Source organism: Miscanthus floridulus, chromosome 1 (genome assembly GCF_019320115.1).
Source record: "Miscanthus floridulus cultivar M001 chromosome 1, ASM1932011v1, whole genome shotgun sequence".
In the NCBI taxonomy this organism is placed as follows: domain Eukaryota; kingdom Viridiplantae; phylum Streptophyta; class Magnoliopsida; order Poales; family Poaceae; genus Miscanthus; species Miscanthus floridulus.
This window is the reverse complement of record NC_089580.1, coordinates 63,382,327-63,408,897: the sequence shown is the minus strand read 5'-3', so window position 1 is coordinate 63,408,897 and position 26,571 is coordinate 63,382,327. Positions and strand designations below refer to the sequence as shown.

At 45.1% G+C, this 26,571-nt stretch overlaps 3 protein-coding genes across 4 annotated transcripts; 1 reads left to right on the top strand and 2 right to left on the bottom strand.

Annotated features, from left to right (window-relative positions):
• Positions 1–4,580: 4,580 nt before the first annotated feature.
• On the bottom strand, positions 4,581–6,531 carry LOC136485353 (uncharacterized). 2 transcript variants are annotated; one of them, XM_066482269.1, is made up of 4 exons: positions 6,323–6,531; positions 6,165–6,218; positions 5,379–5,498; positions 4,581–5,025 (listed from the first exon to the last, which is right to left on the bottom strand). In XM_066482269.1, exons 1-4 carry the CDS (start codon positions 6,356–6,358, stop codon positions 4,894–4,896), a joined length of 342 nt encoding a protein of 113 aa, XP_066338366.1. In that variant the 5' UTR covers positions 6,359–6,531; the 3' UTR covers positions 4,581–4,893. The 2 variants fall into 2 exon arrangements, with proteins under 2 accessions (XP_066338366.1, XP_066338362.1); XM_066482265.1 differs by having other exon boundaries at positions 4,593–5,028; positions 6,323–6,498.
• Positions 6,532–6,673: 142 nt separating this feature from the next.
• Positions 6,674–7,450, top strand: LOC136485344 (ubiquitin-ribosomal protein eS31 fusion protein-like). Its single transcript, XM_066482260.1, has one exon. It carries the CDS (start codon positions 6,808–6,810, stop codon positions 7,285–7,287), a length of 480 nt encoding a protein of 159 aa, XP_066338357.1. The 5' UTR covers positions 6,674–6,807; the 3' UTR covers positions 7,288–7,450.
• A 461-nt stretch (positions 7,451–7,911) lies between these two features.
• LOC136531856 (protein TIC110, chloroplastic-like) lies at positions 7,912–16,823 on the bottom strand. The gene is made up of 15 exons (XM_066524542.1): positions 16,136–16,823; positions 15,559–15,618; positions 14,100–14,223; positions 13,895–13,963; positions 13,712–13,810; positions 13,126–13,192; positions 12,863–12,927; positions 12,507–12,595; positions 11,508–11,632; positions 11,323–11,423; positions 10,629–10,842; positions 9,958–10,112; positions 9,712–9,834; positions 8,595–9,572; positions 7,912–8,494 (listed from the first exon to the last, which is right to left on the bottom strand). Exons 1-15 carry the CDS (start codon positions 16,660–16,662, stop codon positions 8,243–8,245), a joined length of 3,048 nt encoding a protein of 1,015 aa, XP_066380639.1. The 5' UTR covers positions 16,663–16,823; the 3' UTR covers positions 7,912–8,242.
• Positions 16,824–26,571: the final 9,748 nt, after the last annotated feature.

Here is a 26,571-nt window from a genome sequence, read left to right as displayed (position 1 = left end):
CGCGCAGCAGGGGTTGGCTACATCACTAGGGCCCGTCGCCTAGAAGACAGCTTCTAGAGGGCGCCGTGAGGCTGCAACAGGTGGCGGTGGGGGCAGCCACGTGGTGGTCTTGGCAGCACCATCACCCACACGTGGCTGGGTGGCCGCAACAGTGGGAATCGACTCCGATGTCGACAGGGAGGCAACGGACGGGGAGCCGTATGGGTCAGATGTGGGCGGCAGCGGCCTCACGGCAGGCTGGGGATGGGCTCCCATGCCACCCATGCCGACACCAGTTCGGGCCACGCGTCTACTGCGGCCACGCGCACCTCCACCAGGTGGACCTATAGATCTGGCTTGCACTTCCCCTACACCTCGTGGGTGACTGCAGCTATGGCGGGCGGGGGTGCAGCAGCGACTGAGGCTCCGACGGTCTCATCTTCCATACAGGTCGCCGCCTCCACCTCTGACGTGGCTGCAACGCTGTCCTGGACATCCAAACAGGCAAATGACCCCTTGAATGGGAGATCTTGTTGAGGAGTAGGATCTGAAGTGGATTTGGCTTTTGGCCTTGCATCTTGGGTGGATTTCAGAAGATTTTGAGCGGGGGGTGGTGTGGAGGGCTCAGGGAGGGTCCAATGGCTCCATCCGCCTCCTCAAGGTGTATATCAGTAAATATATTTATTAAACTTGTAAAAAATGTTCCAATGGTGGATTTATTTGGTATTTTTCTAAACTTTATCAGAACTAGAAAGTTTGATTTAGGGTAAACCTAAACAACCTATATGTTTTGGAACAGACTGGATATATCATTAGATAGAGCTAAGTGACATTGGTTTTGACTTCCTAAGACTAAAAGTGAGCTTCGTGTAACAGTTAACTCTATAAATCTCATTAACCTTGTATTGGTAGTGATACTAATTTAGTATTATAAGTATTGATGCAATTTTCTACGGCAGCACTAGTGTCCGGACATCTAGACGCCTGTGTCTTGTCCGGACGCCCATGGCTGCTCCACCCCATCCACTTGGATTCGTGCGCCACCTGTGCAACCTTTGTTTCCCGCGCTCACATCCGAACCGCCCTGTCGGGGACCTAATACTGGGGTACCCCAGAAGGTGGAACCAATAACCACCGAACGTGAAAAACTTCTGGACACATAAGGGCGCCGTTTCATCCCTTGCTCGAGTGACAGGAGTTTGATTCCGCCTCGCCCGACGCCTTTGTGAGATAAACTCTGCCTCGCCTGAGGGCTCAGGGTTAAACTCCGTCTCGCCCGACGCCTTTAGGGCAGGCTCGGTCTCGCCCGAGGGCTGAGGGATAGATTCCGCCTCGCCCGACGCCTTTGTGAGATAAACTCTACCTCACCCGAGGGCTCAGGGTTAATCTCCGTCTCGCCCAACGCCTTTGGGATAGGCTCGGTCTCGCCCGAGGGCCGAGAGATAAACTCTGTCTCGCCCGATGCCTTTAGGGTGGGCTCGGTCTTGCCCAAGGGCTGAGGGATAGATTCCACCTCACCCGACCCCGAAGGGGCGAGGTCGGTCTCGCCCGAGAGATAGGAATTGGTCTCCGTTTCGCCCGATGGCAAGGAACGAGTCTCACCCTGCTCCATATCTAAAGATTGGATTCATCTTACCTGACAACTTCTCCCCATTCCCTCAAGATGATAAGTATGGGGCAAGACAAGACGTTCGGGTCAACCATGGCTCCAAGGACCATACCCTGCGCCCTGGCAGGAAAAGTACTGCCAGGGGATGACGGGACAGGTGCTTTAGACCCTTTCGGGTGCCGCAGAGCCCGAAAGGTTGTACAGGTGCGTGCTCCTCGCCCTGTAGAGTTGTAGGCGCCGCCTTCAGCCCTGGGACACGGAACCCGATGAAGATATACGACAACTGCTAGCTCCAGAAAAGGATTTACTATCTCCACGAATGACGGATTTTTTGTCACCACGCTATGGGCCCAAGGGAGCGGCGCCCGCTTCCCGACCCCTCAGGTCCGCCAAGTCAGAAGGCCTTGACCACGGCATTACGCCGGATCCCGACCCCTCGTCCCTCCGATGAAGACTCACAAGAACCAGAAGGCGTGCGGAGCAAGGAAAGGGGAGGCTAATAAGTCAAAACCACTGTGCTACAGCCCATACCCTGCGCAGGGCAATGTCCTGTGATCAACCTGACATTCTATAAAGACATCAACAGTATTGTAGGCACTTATCTTCCTTCGCACTCATCAGAATGAAGAAGGAGGATTGGGTAGACGTGAGCCATAAGAATAAGGTAGAGCCCTCATCCTTGTAAAGCCGGCCCCTTCATCTATAAAAGGGGATGTGCTTCCTCCATCAGGGGGGTGGACTCTTGAGACCGAACAATACGACACACAGATACACACAGTCAAGTTGCTTCGAACCTCTTGACCTACCTTCAACCCTTCCATCAGAGACTTGGGACCAGTCCCTCTCTCGATTGTTTGTACCCCTTACTACAGACCGTTCACGGTGCTGATAACATGAGCAGCAACAAACTGGACATAGGGACATTTGGCCTGAACCAGTATAAATCTTGTGTCCTTTAGCGCACCATCCGAGCCTAACGCGCATTACTATAAATTTACTTGCCGGTGCTCGTACGAAACACCGACACGCCCGCTTCAAATCCGCTACCCACGCTGCTTGGATAACTCGCCCCGCCTCTTCCATACCGGCGTGACGTCCGTCTCTTCTAGGCCGCCCGAAGACTCGCCCCGCCTCTTCCACAACAGCACTGCGCGACATGTGCCTCCTCCCCACACTGATGGCGGTAGCCCGCGCCTCCTCCATGCGTCGGTGGTCGCGGCTTGGCCTTGCCCTCCTCATGGACACCAACACCAGTGGTTTGCACTTGTAACACTAAACACTTGAATGCAACATACATTTGAAACAGATGAAACATTTGAGACATACACTTGCAACATGTGTGTGAAACATATGCAACATCCACATAAAACAATTGCAACATGAAAACACTTACTGCAACATAAGACTGAAACAGTTGAAATATTTGGAACATAATGTTGCAACATATGTGTGAAAACAGATGCAACATCCAGATAAAAACGATTGCAACATACGTCTGGAAACAGATGAAACATTTTGAACAAACGCTTGCAACATGCTTCTGAAACACTTGCAACATATGCAACATCCCCCGATCTACTTTTGCAACATCCATAAAAAACAATTGTAACATACCTTTGAAACTACTGAAACACCTGAAACATACATTTGCAACATAGGGGAGGGGAAGCCTAGGTCGGTCGATTCCAGCCATCAGGGTCAGAGCCGACGGCGAGCGGCGGCGCACGAGCACCACCACCACTAGTACCGGGCTTGGCTCGGTGGCGACTGTGGGGGATGGGGGACGAGAAGCGACATGGCCGCCAGGGGGGAGCTCAGTCGCCGGGGGTGGGGAGGGCGTCGTGTCGGGGTGGAGGAGAGCCGGCCACTCTCCTGCAACACCGCTGCGCCACCCCCATGGATCTCGCCGGAGGCGAGTGGATCTCGCTCCTACTCCATGGATCTCGCCGGGGTGGGGGAGAGGGCTATCGGATCTGCAAGCGTTGGGGGCTCTCGGTGGGGGAGGGCACAGGCGTTGGTGCGCTGCAATAGGGGATGAGCGCGGAAGGGGTAAGGACGGGAGCAGAGCGGAGCGAGGCGTGCGAGAGTTGATTTTGTTTTTTAGGCGAGCGGCGCATGCGGCAGTGAGTGGAGCGAGACGTCCGGCCTTCCGGACATCTTAATAGTAGCGTTACCGTATCTATATCTGTATCTGTATATCTTATATTTTTAAACCCCACTAGCAATTTATCTTGTCATGCAAAGTGTCCACATCAGCATCCACTAGAACATCCCACTAGCACATACAACTATCTCGTCATGCAAAGTGTCCACATCAACATCCATTAAGACATCCAACTAACACATGCCATCACGTCTTCATTCAAGCTATTCACATTAACAAACTACATCATTTACTAACATATATTTAGTTTGTCCACATCACAATGTTAAAAATCATCCACTAACATGTATTATGATATTTATTCAATCTAGCAACGCGCGGGACGTTCTTCTAGTTTTCTATATTGAGAAGAGTACTCTCATCTATGACTAATTCAGTCAAACTTTTAATGTTACTTCAAACAACTCTAGAAGTGAATTTATTTTGAGACCAAGGAGTAGATCATGGAGTACCCTTTCAAGAATAAGGGGATCAACAACTTCTGAAAAGTTGCATACATGCGTTGACGTAATATTGCAATTTAGTTCTATGGATGCATAGACATAATAGTTGCCGAAACATGTCAGCTTCAACAACAACAAAAAAAAGGAGCTAGAAAAATCATCAGGCTTAGAATGCAAGGCAAGGGAAAGAACACAAGAAATTATAATGTGAAAAGAAAAAGAAGTTAAGGGCCAATCCTAGAAACGCTAGTATTAAAAACAGAAGGCTTCCATTTTTCATAAAAGAGAACACAATTGAAATAGATAGCCTCCCTTCTGCGCAATGGGTAATGGAGTACATATACGAAAAGCCCATAACAAATAGTGAACCATTGCCTGATTTCTGAGCCATATAAATCTTTGTATTGGCAAGGCAAGATATTGTGCACAGATATGAATTAAAAAAAACACTTATCATGTATTAGAATTAGAAGATCATATGCATGAACAATTCTACACTGGATTTGTCCAGCCCAACCCTAGCCACAAATCATGTGCCAAATCATCCACGGACTGGATGGGTAACATTTTGTATGCCAGCACAATTGGGATGACCGTATGACAGAATGGTAGCAAAAGTTGCCGCATTTGGCAAGCCTATACATTCGCTATATCAGGCAAGGTCAGCAGCTACAATGTCAATTTTTGAAGTTTCTGTCTTACACATTATCAGGCCAAAATTCCCTGAAAAAAGCCATCTCAAATTCCTTCTCTTTCAAGCGCTTCTCCTCTTCTTGCATCTTTCGTATCCTCTTTGCAGCTAACTTTGCCCTTTTCTTTGACGGCACATCCTGCTGCAACAGTGACATGTTTGAAACAGTAAGTTAGAACCCCCATCAGGCAATGTGATGATTAAAAGTAGACAGTTTAAGGTATCTAAAGGCTTAATAAAGAAATAAGCAGTAATATCTATTATTTACTAAATCATACGAATATTAAACAAGGCAATGCAAGGAGAGCTTAGGTGTCTATTAAAAAAAAAGTAGCCGTTCCAAGTTACACAACACAATTCAGAAAGTCAAAAAGGTCAGCAGTATTGTAGACTACCAAAAAAAATCAAGATAAACAAAAAATGGGGAACGACAACTCTATTACAGTAATAAAAAAAATTAAATGGATTGTAACAATCGCGTCAGCAGCTCACCTTGGGCTTTTGGGGATTTGTTTCAACATCACCCTCAACCTTAGGCTTTGGTTTTGGTTCTTTAGAACCTAAACCACGCTTGTTATTCTTAACACGAGTTTCTACAGGCTCCAACCTTCCCTGTTCCACACAATTGAGGCTAGTGAGTAACAGAGTAAGCAATAACAAACAAAATAGACCAACTGTGCTACACTGTACACTGGCTTGATCAAGTGTCAGTGTGCCACATAACCACAATTTCTTAAATAAGATCGCCAAACCGTAACTCTTGATTAAAGTGCATTGATGAGAAAGATAACTGAATCAGTCAAAACTACACTACTGCTTAGCTAAAACAGGATGACAGGACCCTTCAAAGAAGGCAGGAATCGTGCAAGAATGAATTTCGCAGGAATCAGTTCAATTTCACAGGAAAAACACAGGAAGAGGAAATTTTTCCCGAATTCTAAACAGGCCCTAAACATTTGGAGTTACCAGCTATGGAGATGAAAAATTATTAAATTACAAAAATCCATGTGATCAGCGACCCACACAAACAACATTTATTTCCCCATGCCTTTTGCCCTCTGAACTGATCTGTCAAAAACCTATACAATTCAGACAGTCTATTTGCGATTAGTGTGCAGAAAGGCAATAATGCTGAAACCGCACAGACTGAAGCATCAATATGCAGATGACAATGACATAACTACAACAAATACCACTAAAATCGGTCGGCGTTAAATTTTGGGGAAAATGAAAATATGAAGTTGTGATGCGGGAGTAAGCAAGGATCCAGACACAGACCTGCTCCTGCGCTCCAAGGCCAGTGCCCTCCTTCCAACCAGACTTCTTCAGCAGCTGAAGCAAATTCAAGAAACGAATCAAACCCTAAGCAGCAGCCAGCAGGGTGCCCAATCAGGAAACTACCAGCCATCATGCGGGACATGGGGCGACGCACGTACCTGGAATCCGATGTTGGAGGACCCGATTGCCGCCATCGCCTCTTCTCGTCTCTTCCCCTCCCCTCCGGGCTCCGGCGCCCGGGTCGCCGCGCTCCTCTCTCTCTCTCTCTGTGTTTGTCCTCCTCCGGTCTCAGCCTCTCAGGCCGTCAGGCGTCTCGTTGTCCTGTGCGATGCAACCGCGATGCGCCTGTTTGGGTGAGGTCGGTCTCCGCGTCCCGGGCCGGGCTCGGGGCCTCGGGCCCTTGCCGTGCCGTGCGCGGCTCAGAATCGTGCGCCGACCTGGGTCGGCCGTCCGTTTCCGATCGGACGTCGCACACCGGCACAGGAGAGCGAGCCCGGCCTCCATACATCCACCGCACGGGTCACACGGCACGGCTGTTGGCCACAGACCAAAAACAGGTTCACAACCCGCCGCCGCGCGCCGGGATCTCGATCGACTCCGGCTGCCGCGGAAAGCGGAAAGAAGCCAGGGATCGCGGGTCAAGATGCAGCTCTTCGTGAGGTCGCTGACGAGGACGATCACGCTGGAGGTTGAGCCGTCGGACACGGTGGCGTCCGTGAAGGCCAAGGTGCAGGACATCGAGGGCATCCCGCCGGACGAGCAGCGCCACATCTTCGCGGGGAAGCACCTGAAGGACGGCCCCACGCTGGCAGACTACAACATCCACAAGGAGGATGTGCTGAACCTGTGCCTCCGCCTCCTCGGCGGCGGCAAGAAGCGCAAGAAGACGACGTTCACCACTCCCAAGAAGGGCAAGCACGAGCACAGGAACGCCGGGCTCGACGCCGTGCTCGGGCGGTACAGGGTCGATGAGGCCACGGGGAAGGTGGAGAGGCTGCGCAAGGAATGTCCCAACACGGAGTGCGGCCCAGGCGTGTTCATGGCAGCGCACGCCGACCGGCACGCCTGCGGCAGGTGCGGCCTCACCTACGTCGTCGAGAATCAGAGCGCGGCCGATAGCTAGGTGGCTTCGTATGTTTTAGGAGTCAGATAATATGTTTTAGGAGCCTGATAATCAGGCCCCGTTTGCGTCGCTGAAAAAACAAGCCGAAATATGGTTCCGGCTGATTTACTGTGAGAGAAAAATATTGTTCCGGCTGAAAAAACAAGCTGAGAAGCGAACAGAGCCTTAGTTCAAGCAATCATACTGGAATCTTTTTTTTCCTGATTTCTATGTTTTCTTATGAATGCTTTTTCTTATCTTATGAAAATGAACTGACTCCTGAGAAATTCATGTTTTCCATACAGATCTTAGTGAATATAAAATTTCTTAGTGAATATGAAATTTTGCATTTTATAAGGCATCTTGATGGGAGTGGATTATGGCCTCCTTTTCTTCTGCAAATAGAAGTGTTTGTGGCTTTTCTTTTAAATAGTTGTTATGTGTCTGACATTCGATCTGGTAACCCGCTGTTGATAAATCAGACAGTTTGAGTGTGATCATAGTGTTCGGGTGGCTTTATCTACTGCGTCTGCACTCTGCAGGCTAACGAGCTGAAAAATCATGCACATTTCACATTTTGCAAACAGGATGCTGATGTCAAGCAACAGAAGGCTCCAAAAACTGCCCTAAAGCACTCCAGGTAGGTTAACAACAAATCCAGGTTATAAGCAAGGGTTGCAGTCATAGCTGTGATACATTGTTGAACTAAAAGAGCAACAATAAACCAGAAAACAAAACGCTTTCAGTGTGGTCTGGTGGAATGCAACAGCAAATGAAGACTCACCAAATTTTGGTGTCATTGACTTGTCTATACAGATAGCTATGCAATATGTCAGGATCACACGTCGCTTTCCTATTCCAAAAACATGTATGCGCCTAGCTACAATAGCAGCTGTTGGCCACATCACCAAGTTCGTTCGTTCATTGGCAAGGGACCTCAACTCTGGTGGCTACCCTAACAAAACTGTGCCCCTTCCTAGAAGGCCAACTCCTCTTTCTCTTCAGCTGCAATTGGCAGCGATCCCTCTGAGGCCGCGTCCCGGATCTTGTTAGCCTTCTCGTTGCTTATGCCCAGCAAGTACTGCAACCTTGATAGCTTCTCAGGCCTCGGAATGCTTTTTAGGTAGATGGCATATAGATCATCTAGCTCTCCTGGTGTGGGCCATGACAAGGGTTGCGATGCAGGGACCGCAGCGTCACATGCGAGCATGTCATTCAGAGATGAAACCTGCAATAGGAATTTTATAGTTAGTGCACATACCAAAATTAAATTAGTTTTCCAGAACTGAATTTTCAAGGAGCAAATAAAGGGGAACTTAGTACCATACCACATCATCTCTCTTCTTCTGACGAAGCAAGGCAATAGCCTGAACAAGGGAGTTCTCCAACCTAACCTTTGCAATATCCTGAACAATTGACTTGGCCTTCTCAGAACTTATTATGAGATCAGCTGGAATCTTTACATACATTTCCTCTTCATCGAAATCCCCTGTACCTGAAGAAAAGATCTCTTCAACAGTTTTCCTATAAATGCTTTCTCGCTGCGGCTCCCCAATCAAGCTATCTAGTTGGAAGTTTGCTTCCCTCAACCCTCGCACCTGCTGTATACCGATCTGACCCCGAGCAACAGAGGCTTCAATAGCAGAAGATAACTTTGTAGTTGTAATACCCTTAATGATTTTCTGTGCATGTTCAGTAGGCAAACCAACCTGCTTTTGAATCTTAGCAAGCTGGTCAGCCTTAGCCTCTGTTAATTTCCCATCAGCAAGAATTACTTCCGCCTGTTGCACAAAAGCTTTCTCTGCAAACTTAATGTGAACATCTTGAGCTTCTTTGCGAGTTAAACCAAGTATGTCACCCAATTGCTTTAGCATTAAAAACTCTGAATCGTCTTTCTTTGTAGAGATAGCTGTTCCAAATGATACGTTAGTCGTCTCCCCAGTGATGCAGAACATCAAGTATGTTTCATACAGCTCAGCTCTATCCCTCAATGGAATGTCATCCTTGAGAGTTATCTCTTTCTGGCTTGACTTTCTCAGCTTTTCTTTGAGCTCTTTATCAGGTCTAGTCTTTCTCAGTGTGTCCAATGATTCCCATTCATGTTCATCATCCTCTCCCTCAGATTCTGATGCTGCACTTGATGCTTCAGTTTCAGCCACTGGAGATATCTCTCCTTTAATGTCAGCTAAAAGCTCGCTAACAACAACTATGTTGAAGGAAATTAACTTCTTCAGCTCTTTTGCAGTTTCAATGCGGTTCCCAGCTTCTTTTGCTCTCTGAATGTAGCTCAAGAATAACTTCCGTACCTGATCATTTGAATGTGACAACTTAGAATAGTGAACTAGCTTTGCTGAAGGAATAAATATAAAAGAATACACATAGCATATATCAGAGAAGATCAGGAGAAAATAAGGTGGTATCATTTTTCAAAGGCAAGATACATACTGCTTTACTAAAGATCGCCATGGCAGCCTCCGTTTTCAGGTTTAGACTTTGTGCTGCCTTCCTAACAGCCTCTCGTCTATCAGCATTATATCCATCAACAGATGCAATGGCTTCCTTGACAACCTGAAATGTCCTAACAAATGTAAGAGCGCTCATACAGAACACGCCATCAGCTTTGCCTGAACAAGATATGGAACAAAATCTAAACAACTACAAAGGAGTTCAATCAAAAAGATTTAGAGTCACCTTTTCGAACAGTTGTCCACAGATCTCAGTATGAGCAGCGTCCACAGTTTCTTGAGGGATGCAGAGACGCACTTGGAATGCCATAAGAGCTTCCACTTCCTCCTTGCTCAGCTCTCCATCAGCTACAAACTGCTGAAGCTTCTGTCTGTAAATTTCTGAAGTTTGAAGAGGAATTAATAAGCATGATATTCTTAATACAAACTGAATACTGGCAAGGCCAGAAATTTTTTGAATTAAAATCTAAAATCATAACTCGTAATGGCCTAGTTTGCATGGTATTAATATACTTATACATACAATTTATAGTATTAGTATTATTAGTATTATGAAAATAGATGTGCAGCTTCTTTTGGTCAAAACATTTGTGGCATACTTTTTTGTTGGTGAATTTCATCCGTGACCATAATCAACACACTCAATATGAACCAAACTCAAGTTACCTTTCCAAAACATATATATAATATATATACTTCCTGCAGTCAAGGTATAGCTTTGACAATATAGCAGTCTAAAATACCAATGCAGCAGTATCAGCATGACAGCACAGAGATTACAGTGTAAAGATCCCTTGTATAACGGATTGCCATTGAGCAAAACCTCTTATTTACTACAGCAGACAGCTGTGTTGTGGAATTAATGTTGCAAGAAGAAAAAAAATGTCGAGATGGTACCTTCATGCATCTTGCTAGCCAGTTCAGGATCAAACTGTAACTTCTCGCAAAGAATTTGGAGGAATGCTGCTTTGCTGGGGACTGAAGCCAATTCAGTGTTAAATGATTTAGCAAGTGTCTTTCTGTATATGTGAGCTTTGACATCAGACAAGATTCCTTCTGTTTCCCGCTTCCCCAGTCCAAATATGTTTCTCAGTTCATTCAGAGGGGAAAGCTGCATTTTTTAAGCACAGAAAAACTTCTGTTGAGATACTACAGAATAAATAACATCTTAATGGTCAGAAGGCATGTGACAGACAATACAAGATGCTGGTACAAGCTGACAGTGATCTGTTATTTTGATGAAGAGCAAAGCAGCATTGCAAAATTGAACTGATCGACTAAAATCAAGCTAAATTTTCTGATGGGGCCTATTCCAATTTGCCAGATCTTCAATTTATTTATGGCTAAGCTCGATTGACTAGCTTGTGTGTTCTTTTTCTCTTGGCTGCCTGTTGCATGCCGCCTTTTCTACCTTTCACCTATGCAGGTTTGTCTTCATTTTCTGTAACTCCTCTTCATTCTTTTTTTAATAAAATGCACAGTAGGGGGCCTCCCCTACTGTATTTCCCCTCAAAAAAAATAACTAGAAAGGGGTTATCTTAACTTGTCATCACACAAACAAGCACCATCAGTAAACTAGAAATTAAATCACCTTCTCATCGTCCACAATTCCATCTGAAAGTACTTCTGTAGCATAGGCCTTATAGAGTATCTTGAGATCATCAGCTCTCCTATCGTGATCATGCTCTCCAGCTATGCATGACACGCACCCAAAAAAAATCTTAAACAAGGTCGAGCTCACTAAAAGTATGATTGCAAAAAATTTAACCGTTTTACCTAATGAAATAGGGCCAAGACCACGAGCAAAACGATCAGCTTGAGGCTGTTTGCTTAATGTTGTAAGCAAACTATTAAATTTAATAACAATGTTCACTTCTTCCACAGCCTGAGTTAGACTATCCCTGCAATCACATGGTTCAGCAGTAAGGTAAATCCACCAATGGCGTGAAATGGTACAGTCTGAATCTATAAGCATGACAACATTCAGAGGATTGACCACTCCTGCACAAGGATTCGTGGAGGGGCGGAGCTTCATTGAGACCAACATGGGCCATGGCCCCTCCTGCTCATTTGTGATGTCCATTAGGTGTCTACTTATCAGCTTAAAAATAGCAAGCTCTTTCCTACTTAATTAATCTAGCTGATTTCTCTGTCTGGCCCCTGCTGAACTTGCTGCCAAGCTCCGCCATTCTGCATTCATGCTTTTGCTAATTATTACTGGTCTGAAGTCAAGCAATTTTGTATGCATCATCATGGTCTTTTCATGCTCCATCAGAAATGCACAGGTGCCTTGGGTGCTACTAATGAAAGTTAAATACTCCCTCTAGTAGTAAAAGCAAATGTATAAACCAAAAATACTCATCAAATTTATTGACGGCACACCTACCTTTATATGAGCTGAGTTAAAGTTCAGATTTTAAATAGAGATTTGATAATGTTATGGCGTTGCTTATGATAGACAAGACAATGCTGCAACCATAACATGGCAGGGCCATGTGTGAGAAAGGTTGGCACATAAATAAAAGATGGATCATCTCGTGTTTTAAACATGGGGTGAAAGATTATTACCCATTGCTACTTATAAGGTATATTTTCTCCATTATATGACCAAAATATCTACCAAATTGCAAACCAATATATCCGGATTTAGAAAAATGCCTATGCTCTTTCCCTGGAACCACGGGCTATCTAGCTTAGAACATCACTCAGGTTTCTATGCACATCTAATAATGAAATCTGGCAAAACGCTTCTCAAAGGGTAAGTAGGTTCCATACGGAATACGTGACTTCAAGATGTCTAATGCTGATGAAATGTTTTCTTGAACTAGCTTCTTCACGTGCTCGCGAAACATCTCAGCAGCAATCTGCAAGAAATTTAGAATGTCACTTAACAACAAAACATGCTTAGATTTACTCTATTATCTTTCCCAAGCAAACTTAGATCAACACCAATGATAAATATAGTGACCTTTTTATTTTTGTCTAAACTCTTGAGTCTTGACTAGTGTATATGCATCATAGCATGCATATAAAATGACATTGTTCTATAAGTACTGATGTAGATTTCAGCCCAAATGAAGAAAAAGCAAATAAGCAGCAACAGAAACAAAGTTTTAGAAGAAAGGAGTTACCTCATCAGAAAGTTTATATGCAAGTTGCGCTCTCCTTACATCAATGAGCGTGTCTATGTCAAGACCTAAAACGATAGCATTTTGAGTTCAGAATGTTCTTGAGATGTAATAAGAGATATATCAAACAATGAATATAACAACAGAAACTGGCACTGCTGTCTTTATAGCACACTACATGATCTACTTGATAAAGCAAATCTTAAGAATAGTATGACTTCAGAATTGAACTAACACCTAAACAAAACTATGTGTTCTAGCAGTACCTCTTCCAATAGACTTGAGCTGCACCGAGTATAAACTCTTGGCATTTTCCCTCATAGCAATGCCAATCTAGAAACAAACATAATGTCAAATTGATCTAATAATGATACTTAAGACCATGGTAAGTAAAAAAAATGACGTTCTTATTTGGACTGCGGAGTAGTGACCTTAACACTTTACGAACATTTGTCCAAACTATTTGAAATATCAACTGCATCAAGAGCAGCATGACAACTATGCAAAGGGCAATTTCATCATACTTTAAATAATTCTCGCATACATTGAGGCAATATTGCCAGAAAACGATGAAACTAAACTTCAAATTCCGAACAAACTACTTTCTCCGTGAGATCAAAGCATAAAACTTAGAGAAGGTAAAAGGGCGTACCATCTCCCGCTCTGTGCGGGGTCTGGGGAAGGGTGTCAGTGGCAAGCCTTACCCTCGCCTGTGCAATGCGAGGAGACCACGGCTCGAACCCGGGACCTTCCGGTCACAGGCGATAAGACTCTACCGCTTGCACCAGGCCCGCCCTTCAAAACTGAGAGAAGGTATGCAGAAAATTAACAAGTATTTTTATAATTAATTACCTGAGAATCAGTCACCCCAAAAAGACGTTTCCAAGGAAGTAGGAATGCAGATGCATCTCCAAAGACAAGATTGGACACATAAATTAACTTCTGAAATGCCTGCAAAGAATTTGACATGGTTATAATATGGGCCAACAGAAAGTTCTAAGTGTCTCATTCATATGTCAAAGCATAGGCACTTACCCGCCTTTGTTCCATGTCAGCATCACGATCACTTGTTTCCAGCCTCTCTCTGTATATACGTCTACCAATCTAGTACAACAAGCAAAGAGGAAAAGGTATACTTATTGGCATAAAACACAGCAAACGTGGAAAACAGAGACGAAAACAATAAGAGCATAGGAGATAGATGACAAAATATAAAAGGGTTTGGATCAGGAGGTAATACCTCCATGTGCATGTTAGCAGCATCTACATCATCAAGCCCAAGAGCTCTTTTAAATTTTATAATTGCCTGAACCTCCGTACCTTTGAGATCTTCATCTCCTGGAGGAAGTACTGAGTAAATATACCTGCATAAAAGCATGGTCAGGACAAGGATGAGCAAATAACTGAAATTTAGAAGGGTGAGACCTTTGGGGAATAATATACTCTTCTGACCTAAATGCTGATACGTGACTACGTGAGTATTATATAGTTTACTTGGTTTTTTCAACAATAAAGCATCACCTCAGGTGTATCCAGGCAAGATTGTTGACATCAATCCACGAAACCGAAAGACTGTAATTAAAAGTTGGAGAGACCAGTGACCACCCAAATGCACAAATACAAATTTCACAACCAACACCACCAAACAAGCTTGGTATCTGCTTGTGTTGTGCACAGCTCTGGCAAAAGAAGGGAATTTATGAGGAATATGTAGGATTAATGGTTCTTTAGTAGGCAGCTCACTAGGCATGTGAATTGGCCCTGTCCAGAAAACAACAATTCACTCCCTAACCGGACCAGCTGACCCCACATTGCATCACAATCCACTCCACATCGAGGGCACGATGGCACGAGCCTCCATGGACATGCAGGCAGCCGTGACGAGTGCATGAGTTGACAACCGCCACCCACCAGCATGCTAGCCTCAGCGAGTGCACTGACAATGACAAGTATACGACCATGGCCACTATGGCCATTTCACACACAAGCAGACAGAGGCATATGGCCAGGCCCCCATGCCAAGCTTTCTGAATGCTTTGCTTGCTCAGTTGTGTCTATCAAACTTGCCTCATATCTGAGGTAGGCATCATCTCGTCATTTTTCCCCTTTATTTGTTTAGCATTTGCTACCATGTTGTTTCTTCGGTAAACACAAGACGGCACCGAACAACGAAGTGTGTGGTGTTTTAGTTTGAGGCGGAAACTCCAGTTTTTCTATTCTGAAAACTGAAATCTTTGCTCACCAAATATACTGAACCCAAAACACAGAATAAACTGAGTGGCCATGCCTAGTAGCAATAGTTGATTTGCTTGCCTGAGTTCCTTAATATAGATTAGAAACATCCAGAGACCAATTGTTCCTTAATATATAAGGAATAGTATGATTGCAGCTAGAAGATTGTGGTTATTCCTTTTTCTTGCAATTGTTTGCAGAAACTTTCGTGCCTCCAACTGGTGTAGTATGCAGGGGGAAACAGGTAGTGAATAGTGAGTAGCACAATACCAGTTATGCACATGGTTATCAAGGCGGTAAGGCGAGGCGTGGCGACTGACCACCACCTTACGCTTAAGCGACTAAAGCGTGAGGCGAGATGACGCCTTAAGAATTTAAGAAAACTTAATGCATACAAGCACATGCGTCAGCTAGAAAAAAAAAAGGGGGGGGGGGGGGGGGGGGGGGGGGGGCACCAAGAAACTCACCTGGCATACAAGTCACAGAGCTCTGCTTTGAAGGCTTCATCCTGTGTGCTAACTCCATATCTAAAATTAAAATTGCACATCATAAGAATATGAAGAGGAGCAACAGCAGCATCTGATTATGCAGTTTAGATTCCCAAGAGACAAAGAAAACCTTACAAATATGGAAATTATACATAGCTTCTTTTAGCATAACACATAACTAGCTAAACCAAAATTTACTTGCATTCCAACAATAAATGGGACTATGGGGGCTTCAAAACTAAGTAACCAAATAAACAAGCGTGCAAGACTATGGGGGCAAAGTGGATATAACAATAAAAGCCTGAGCTAATCAAAATACTGTTATCTATCTGCGAGCAATGATATTTAGTTTACGAACAAAACAAAAACCTCAACTAAGGGGCACTTCATTGGATCCAGGTAGTTCACTACCAAATATAGGAATAACGACTGTTCATTCAGACCATGAGGTAACATGATTACCAGGACTAGCCCTATAATTTCAGCATCACAGCAGTAGCTCGAACCATTTCACCAATATAACCCAATGCCGCAGCAAGACACGAGAGCAACTCACTTGTTCGCGATTGCCTCCACCTCGCCGCTCTCCAGGTTGGTGGGGTCGTCGTGGCCCGCGACGTAATTGTGCAGCCCCACGGCGGCTACCTCCGGGACCATGGCGTTCACCGCGGCCGCTCCCGCCACGCTGGCCGCGCCGAGCACGGCCGCCCCCGCCACGGCCACGGCGCGCGACCCGCCGCCCGCGCGGAGCCCGATGCCGTACCCCGCCGCCACGGCCGCCGCGGCGACGGCCAGCTCAGCCGCCGTCCGCGCCGCGGGGGGCAGCGCCTCCACCAGCGGCTGGATGCCCGTGAGCTCCCTCCGCGGGCCGAACACCGCCTCGCCAGGGGAGGAGGTCTCGCCCGCGGCCGCGCGGAGACGGAGACGGAGACGGAGCCGGAGCCGCACGGCGGCGGGCCTCCGCGGCCGCGGCGGGAAGCGGAGGAGCGGGAAGGGTTTAAGCGGCGAGAAGAGAAGTGGCGGCGGGCTGGCCCCCGTCGCCGCCCGAGGCGAGGGCTTCGCGGAGGCGAGTGCCAGCTCCATGCCCGAGATAGGTACCTGCTGCCTCTGCGGACGGGGGTGGGGACGCCTTCTCCTCGGCTGCGGCGGGCCCGGTGGGGAGGAGGAGGAGGAGGAGGGGACGCGGCGCGGGCGAGCCTGAGGGCAGCGGATAGCGTTGGGATGGGGTGGGTGGGAGTGGGATTGGTGCGGCGGGGCGACCGGGCGAGGGCGGCTGGACCAACAAGGGTTTGCCTCGCCGGTTGCGCGGGCGCGGATGGGCCCCGCCGTGATCTCTCTCGCCTATTCCAGGCGTTCGTTCTCCTGTCGTTCCGTGGTACACGGTCGTCTGCTCGCTTTGCGGTTGTGCGTAAAGATGGCAACGGGCACAGAATATCCACGTGCCCGTGGATAGAAAATTTGATGAGCATGAATATGGGTTTAAGTTTGTGTCTACGGGCATGAACATGGGTGTAATTCTAAACCTGATGGATATTTGCTTGTGGACATAGAAAAATGATATCTACACCCGCAAACCCGCTAGACCCGCGCCAATGACTCTATAAGTCTATATACGGTTGTATGTCTTTATTCGTATTAATTTGTGATGACTTGAGATACACTAATGTAGACGTACTTTTGATTACTCTTGTATGGTCAATGTGTCATACTTTATCTAATGTTGAGATATAGACTTTTATTTTTTGATATATTGTTTCTTACTTGCTATTAAGATATGGTTGGGTGCTTTGTTGCTTCATTTTTGCGGGTATACGGGTGTGCCCGCGGGCATGTGATATCCGCGGATAGCGGGCACGGGCATGGTTTTCTACCTGTGACGGTTAACGGGTGCAGGCGTGGGCACGGATTTTTGCTCGCGGGTATGGATATCTAGGGCTAGTATCCGCGCGGATTTTACCCGTTGCCATCTTTAGTTGTGTGGCTCTCTGTCTGTGACATTCCTTCCCGGCGTCCAAGGTTATCGCGTCTCGCGGTTGCTATCGGTGCGATCTACATGTATTTGCCTGTCCGCGTGGTTTTCGGCGTTTTTTTTTTTTTTTGTTTCATTCACTTTCGTGTTGGAAATATGAGCATCCGTGTGTTCTGTGAGACTGTGACCTAGTTGTCCATTCTCTGCTTGATATTGTTCCGCTATCACTATGGCCAGCTGGTTGTTACTAATGTTATAGTTAGAATCCAAGCTCCATGAATTTTTTTTCCCTCAGTCATGTGCTAGGCATGAGCATGGTGATTCATTCATAAGGGTGTGGCAAGATGTTGTTACGTAGTATGATTATATGAGTGTCCAAGAAGGATTTTGATTAAACGGTGAATGCCATCAAGTGTCAATTGTCATGTAATATGGCTTTTGATGTAGGATTTCTCATACCTCATCTTAGATTGACATATAAAATAGTTGTAGAGTCATCTTCATTTTTTTATAGTCATTGCTGTATTTTATTCATTTTATCGTTGTCGGCGAAAAAACACGTTGATGCGCCTGACACACAGTAAGTCGGAAGGATCAGCTTGATGGAGCAAGGCTGGAAATCCGCTCGGCTTCAACGCAGAGCTAGTCGATCCTGCGAATTCCCGAAGGCGTGCCAGTCAATTTGACTTGCAATTGATAAGGAGAGAAAGTTTATCAGTAATTTCAGGTGGAACATGCCGGTTTTTGCCCAGACAGTTCCAAGTGTGCCGCTTCGGGAGCAGCCAGACTGAGAAATTGACTAAACAGCCGATACACGAAAAAATCAGCTATTAAGGACTGTAAAGCTCGTGGATTGCGATTGATTTTATGATGACAAGTACAATGCACGCAGATGTAAATAAAATCATCAGGTAGGTGGATATTACCAGCGTAAAGCATTGAGCCGATGAATCTAACGAGAAAGGGTATAACATGCGAACAAATCGACTGTCCAGTATAAATGGATCTACAAACGCTCTGAATCTAATCTATTACTATCAACAGTGGGGTTTGATCGGATCGATGGCAGCTATGATGATAATAACAAACTAAAACCGAAGAATCCGTAAAATCGTCTATACATTGACAGGTTTTTTGAAAGACATGCTATATGTGTGAAAGCACAAACAAATCGGCTGAAATAGCCGATTCAGGTAGAAAAGGGACTACAGCATGTGAATAATCGACTATTTAATATGGGCAGACCTATAACTCATCAGACTTAACCTGTTATCTTTAACAGTGGGGTTCGACCGGATCGATGGTAGCCATGATAAAGACAACAAATCAACCCTTTAAAGTAAACAGATCTATTCACATTTAACAGAATCATGGAGACACACTGTAGGCGTTAAAGCACAGGCGATCGGCTATTTAGCCGATGCGGGCATAGCAAACAGCCAGGGTCATGCCTGGTCGAAAGCAAATCTACCAGCTAGCATCCTCCGATCTAAAGTACTAACAGTGGGGGTCGACCGGATCGATACATCCATAATAGCGAGCTATGGACCAGATTCAACTAGCTAGTAAACCTTCTCAAGATCAGACATGCCTTGACCGCGTACTATGCACGACCAAGATCGAAGCAGAATGGCCGATGAAACATAATCCGTCGTTTAAAGTAAGAACCGTCGCAATGTAACAAAATAAACGATGGATTAAAAGGATGTGAGGCCGATCTAGATCGATCTCGATCGGGCAGGTTGATATTGCTGAAAACTAATGACAATAAGAACATCAGCAAGATCGGTAACTTAATGAATCTACCAGAAGGATGCCACCCTTAGGTAGAGCCGATAACTTGACCTTAATCTAATTCGAGCAGTGGAGGTCGAACTTAACCTGATGCAGCCAGTACTTGAACTAGATAAGAATCGATAACTAGCTTATGCTAGAGCTCGCAGTGGAGGTCGAACTTAACCGATGCAGCCTTACGAACAGAAGTATAAGCCATGACGGTACTTACAGACAAGCCGGAGGTCAGTCGGACCGATGCAGCCCTGCTTGTTGAAGAACTCGCCGAGATCTACACTACTCCTACTCCTAAGGGTTGGCGTGAAGCGAAAAAAGTAATTGGTATTGATTGATTGGATGATCCTTTTACAATAGCCGGGGTCCAATATTTATACCCAGAACCTAAGCATGAATCCTACTTAAGTACGACTCATTACAATCTTTGGTATAAGAGAAAACATTCCTAACTTAAGATAACTTGGACCCTAATCTTTCCCTTTTTGTAGAGTCCGACATTTCTTTCTCAATACCAATCATAGCTCGTTGGCATTATCTGCTGATGTCATCCAAAGAGAGCCAATCCCAGTGCTGCATCTAAATCAGCTGATATCGATCCTTATGCAATCGATTCCTTGATGACTTAATCCTGGAAGTTTCGAGTTCCCGCGTTCTTTTCCCAAATTTTGGTGTAAACACATGCCCCCCAATTTTGTGATAAAATGATTTTATTCCAAAATTTCTATTTACCAGTTCAACATGCCGCAATCGTTTATTCCGAGACATACGCGTGACTCCTAACTTCTCGGTCTGAGTTTTATATAATATCCCAACAATATCATTTCCAACTCACTCGGCCCATTTGCTTTCCCCTTCTTTCTTGAGTAAATCTTAATAGCCGACGCCGCCATTTCCAAAGCCTCAACCCTAGCAAATCCTCTGCTCTGTCAAGCTTTCCTTTAAGCAATCTTGCTCAGATTCAAATCTATTTTCGGCTGCAATGGCAACCAACGACCACGTCCTTGAGGTATGCTTTCAAGCTCCCGTTTCCAAGTATCAAGCCATTACCCTGCATTTCCTTTCTTCTCAAATTTATTTTATCTAGTTTCTAGGAAATGAGGAACGAAATTCTTGATTCCATCGGCTATTGCTCCCAATGTCTATTTTCTTGGGCCTATGGGTGACCCTGATCCTATCTGACTTTATCCATCAAGAAACCAACCGAATCCCCTTCAAACAATCTATAGTGGATTTGTCCTCCTAGAACACCAAAACTCCCTTTAGAAACTAGCCCAAAATGCCTAGGGGATGGAGAGACTTGGTTTCGTAGGGTATCCGGGAAAAAGGCTGGAGATTGGGAGATTTATGACTTGAATCAATGCTTGACACTCTCGTTGTCTGAATGGAGAGGAATGATTCACTCCTAATTTCTGCATCTTATTTCTGGTCTAACACCCTAAATACTTTCGTTTTTTGTCATGGCCCAATGACCATCACTTTGGCCGATGTTTATATGTTGACCAGGCCTTAGAATAACTAGGATCAATGCAACCTTATGACTTCTTAAGTGCCGGATCCAAGAAATTAGCCAAAATATCAGACTGCACAGGATGGGCAAGCTACATTCTGAACCATATTGGAGACAGATCAACTATTAGCGAGAGAGAATATGTGGCTTTCTGAACATGTGGTTAGAAAGATTCATCTTCTATGGTCATCTTGTGGTCCGACTTACAATCATAAACTCATGGCAGAGCATCTGGCAGTAGGCATTGAAATTCCTCTTGGAAAGTATCTGTTGGGATCGGCTTACCATTTGATGCATCAGGTGGCCGCTCAGCTGCTGAAGAATGAAGCAGTGCACACCATCAGCGGCCCTTGGTGGCTAATACAAATGTGGTTAAATTTGTATATGCATAAGATTGTAAGGCCAAATCTCCAGAATTTGAGCTTTCCCTCCTCCAACTTTGATGAGAATACAGAGGCGAAGAAGAAAGAACCCGTCAGTGCATGAATTATGGTGAAGCTGCATCGGCTATAACAATTGCTGTCGATATTGGCCATCTCTTCAAGAAGTTTTATAGAGGGTTTGATGCAGATATTCTGACTTGGCTACCCTATGATGAGGATGAGAACAATGAGTTGGTCTTCCCATTCAAATTTCGATTTGAATCAGGCTGCTCAGACGAAACGGCGGCTGTAATCTTCAATTCCTTCATCAAACCTTGCGTCCTCCAGCCGAATTTCATCATGGCCGCGGCAAAATGTCTACTAGGTTCCTTCCTTCCAGGCAACCTCCCAACCTATGAGTTTTACAACCCTTCTTTTGTAGCTCGTCAGTTTGGTCTTGGTCAATTGCCTCCTCAACTGTTCTTCAAGAATACACTGAAGCCAAGAGAAGGTATTAGTGAAGTAATGGAAGCCTCTAGAGTCTTTCAACTAGGATCAGATCTTTCTTCCTTTTGCTTGCATGACTGGACAAGAGTCAACTTCTCTTCCAACCTTTTTGACTCCTGGTGGCAAGAATGGCACTCCCATCTCTTCTGTGGGTCAGTCCATCCTAGATGCATAGCTCTGGATGGAGAGTTTGCTTCTGACAGTGAGGTAACTTATCATTCCTTTTTAGAAAAATTATTCGATGAATTCCTCCTACCAACTGTTCTAACAGACCTTTTTAGGACACCAAATTCGATCCCCAAGCTTGGACAGGAAGGGAGCACCCTATAGATTATCAGCCACCATGTCTAGCCTCAAGAATAGGATCAACTGCACCTCCACTGAAGAAGCTAATGAAAACTCATGCTGCCTCTACAATTGTAACGTATCAATCTTCAAAATGCAAGGTGGCCCAAGGACAACCTAGAAAACTGTTACTAGGAAAAGACTTCGCAGAACGAGACCATCAACTGCCTAGGTAAAACAATTCCTCCTCTTCTTAAAATGATATTCAACTTCTAATCCATGTTCCTTTCTTCATAGTTATCAACCATTGCATCCCAATCTGCTCTTGGTACTGAACTGTTGTCTCCAAGCATTTAAATCAGCACCAACCAAACCTTCATCAGCCGATCCTCAAAAGGAGCCGATTTTGGTTGAAACAACCGATGCTTCCAAGACATCAAAAGATGTGAGTCCTTCCATTTCACCCCCTGATGCTACCAAGGTATTTTTCTCAAAATTCTTGATTTTTATTCAGTTTTCACCCTTCTCTGATCATTTACCATGCCAGACACACCATGAGGAAACATTCAAGCAAGGGCAAGAGTCTGGCAATCTATCCATTGAAGGTGATCCTATTGATGTTGTCACCTAGACTATCGAATCTCCAGTCCAGCAAACAATTGATGGTAAGAAAGCCATATGCTTAGTTTATCTTTCTACAACAAATATGAACTAAAAATCTTCCTTGATGTTTGTAGATACCAATGTTGAGAGTTTAGAGCCGATTCAACTAGACACCATTGGTGCATCATCAGCTTTTCCTTCTCCTTAGATATAGACTACCACAAAAAATGTACTATATTCACTTCACCATTTATCTTATTATAAACTGATTCAATCCTCCTAACAAGATTCTTTTGTTTATAGATACTTAATTGCCCTAGCTCTGAGCTACTCTTTTAATCTTTAAGAGTATATAGATGAAGATAAATCAGCTCATCAGCCACCTCTTCTAAAGAAGCTTTATTAGAAGAGACCAGAAATCGGCTAAGGGACATATTGCCAATGCTTGAGAAGAATATAGCCGACTTGGTCCAAGATGTAGATTCAATGCAAAGAGTCTTCTTAGCCATTAAGGATAATTTATCCCTAGATCTTATCAAAGTCTTGTCACCTTTATCCATCATTGAAGATCAAGCCCCAAAGGTGAAAAGGCTCAGAGGAATCTGTCTAATCGTGAAGCTTTATTGGCCAAGAAAATTCCAATAGATGAGAGGCCAAAGAGCTGGCACAAGCTGATCAACAATTTGAAGAACTCCCCCCTTAGGATCAAGCTAGAGCTGAACCAATTAGAAACCAAGCATGCAGAACTTAGAAGGAGCTGGAGAATGTGAAGGCTACCATTGATCGCCATAAGTCTAATCTAGCTCAAATACCCAATGCCATTAAGCAGAAGAAATAGGAACTATTGACCAAGGTCAGAGAAGGTAGGGCCATCTGCAGCAGCCTTGAAGACATTCCTGGATCAGCTGAAGAATACAAGCAACAAATCGCAGAAGTCGATGATATCCGGCTAGAAGCATTGAAAGCAATCCTATGATATTCTAAACTTGTAATCTGCATACTAACATGTATCTTGTGTGGAACCAATGATAACCATATTTTCTGTTGATCTATTGTATTCCTTGTCTCAGGCTAAAGAGCCAATTTGAAAATAGCCGATCCTAGACCTCTGACCTTAATCCAATTAAGTCTAAAAACACTGGCCTTCATTAAGAAAAACTCCTCAATCTTCTGTCATCAGTTATCAACGCCGCTATTCTCTTCGGTACTAGTGATGTGGTGCCTTCGCCTTCTATTAATTGTAGTTGCCTTTTGCACGTACTGAGATATCTACCACCTCGCTTCGTGGCTATAAATACCAGCCGAGGGCTCCGGCCTCGAACACATCTATACTCACAACTGCTCCTATTCCTTTGCACTTCTCCATCCTTGCAAACTTTATAGCAGTTTTCTTCCCCCATTTTGTAGATCCAATCAACCTTATGGCTGGCGAGGACAACAGGGGCAAGCACACGGTGGAGGAGGTTCTAGAGAACCTGTCGATGAGCCAGCGCCTCCGCTATATGAGGTGAGATCGATATCTTCTGTTCATGGCAATGGACTTCTCTAACTTGTTTATAGGTTCGTCTTGAATGACAGCCTTCGTCCACTTCCTCCTAGGGCCAGTGAGCCCTCCAATGCTGTGTCCGATGCTGCTTCCACACTGGATTCGTCGTCGAACTCCTTCAACTCCTACAATGGCGACGACACCCGGCGTTTCCTCCGAGAGTGGAGGGCAGCCCAGGACCGTTATTCTGAGGCAACTCAGGAAAACGGCTAGCTTGAGATCTGCCTCGAGGTCTCTCTAGCTGCCCTTCACGCCACGAGGAAGAAGCCAGCGCTGCTCAGGCGTGGCTGGCCGAGTCCGACGCCATGGTGGCGGGTAAGATGGACTTCAAAAACACCTCTATTTTGATTTCCATTGTCTTTGCCTTGATATCTTCTTTGTTTCTGTGATCGCCAGCCCTGACAGTGCAGTTGCAGACCCTCCAACTGGCGGAGAACGTGGCTACGGCGGCCATCAACGCTCGGGGCCCCCTCATCAACGCCTGCCTCCACGACATCCTGGCCCGTGTCCAGGAGATTGCCCTTCATGGCGTCCTTCGTGGCACATCGGTGGCACTAGCCACGGCACATGTCTAGACTGGGTACGAGCTCTATACCATGGAGACCAGTTTCCCGATGGGTGACGGCCCCAAGGAGCACGAGGAGTTGATCGAGGAATTCGTCGATGCAGCGAAGGCCATTGTGGACATCACATCCGCTCAGGATGTGATAAACAATGTCTTTGATTAGTTTGTATTTAGGGAAAACTAATCAATGAATAAAATCTTCTATTTTTCATGATCGTATCTCAGCGTACTTCTACAATGTCTTTGTATACATCATGATTGTTTCTGTGTTTGTTTTTGCTCTATAGGCGATACATCTCGTATCGGCTTTTCCCCTTTTTGGGTTAATTTTGAGCTAAAGGCGATACCCTTCTGGTACCGGCTATTAGAGCCGATGACTGAACAAATCGGCTATCAAGTATTGATCCAAACTGCTAGGATAATATTCCTTCAAACATTTTCCATCGATCGCTTCTTGATAGGTTGCACCAGAACTCTTCAGACCAAAGATTAAACAATTGACCGATCTAGGCCAGGCATCTCATTAAGCAAAACAATCTTTAAATTTCCTTTAATAAATCTATCAACTCTGGCTTGTACTCAGGATTCGACTTAGCGCTCACATACGTCGAGCCTAGGCCTATCTCTAGGACCAATGTCTATCTCCTTTAATTCACCGAGCCGACGTGAAGCCATGCCCTAGCTTACCACCTGTACCATCTATTGGATTATCCATTAAAACAAACTCTCAGAGCCGATTGCTTGGATCGGCTATTGGCTTTCATCATTGATCTTAATGAAGCCTCCTTCCCATAGCTTGCCAGAAAAACACTCGAAGTCTTCTAGTTCCCAATATACTTGGATCGGCTGTTGCGATACTTACAGAATCATCAGCATGAACCAGCTCAACATCATCTCCATGCCACTGAATCAAGCATTGATGCATAGTCGATGGTACACAACAATTTGCATGAATCTAATCATGACCAAGGAGTAAACTGTATGAACCTTTTCCATCAATGACGAAGAATGTGGTGAGCAAAGTCTTACTTCCGATTGTCAATTCGACGTTCATTGCCCCCCTAGGTCTTGGATGCATTACCCCCAAAATCCTTAAGCATCATGTCGGTCTCAATCAAATCTCCTAGTCCCTTGCCAAGCTTGAGAAAAGTAGGTATAAGGCATAAGATTGACAGAAGCACCTCCATCCACCAATATTTTGCTCATCGGCTTCCCATTGACAAAACCTTTTATATATAAAGCCTTTAAGTGCCGATGCTTGACTGGCTTATCAAATATAGCCTAATGTATCACTGTCAACTTGGCAACTATCTCCTCATACTCCAATTCATCGAAATCTGAATAGACTTCTTGATCGGCTGGAGCCCTAAATTCTGACGGCAACAGAAAAGCCATTTGAATATTAGCCGATGGTTGACCCCTATCGGCTAGTTGTTTAGCACGCCACACTTGAGGTCTACCAGATGCCTGAGCCTATTCTAGCTCTCTGTTCCTTAGGCATTGCACCCTTCTTTTCTGGCTTCTTGTCAAACCTCCTGGACACCATTGCCCTTCTTGCCAAACATATTCTTCTTCATTATCTTCTTCATAATCAGCCTAGTTCTGATCAACAACTCGCTTCCCAAGCTGATCATGAGCACTTCTATTTTTAAGCACCGATCCATATTATTATGATGATACTCATCTCGAGCATGGATAGACCGACGGTTGGCTTGAGATTGTCCTAAACTCCCAATATTGCTCACTGCGCTCTGGGCAATTATTTCTAGTAGGCAATTTCAAACCTTATTCCAACAATGTCTGAAGAAAAGGACGATTCCAAAGTGATTCAGCTTGCTTTCTTTCATACCTCTCTTT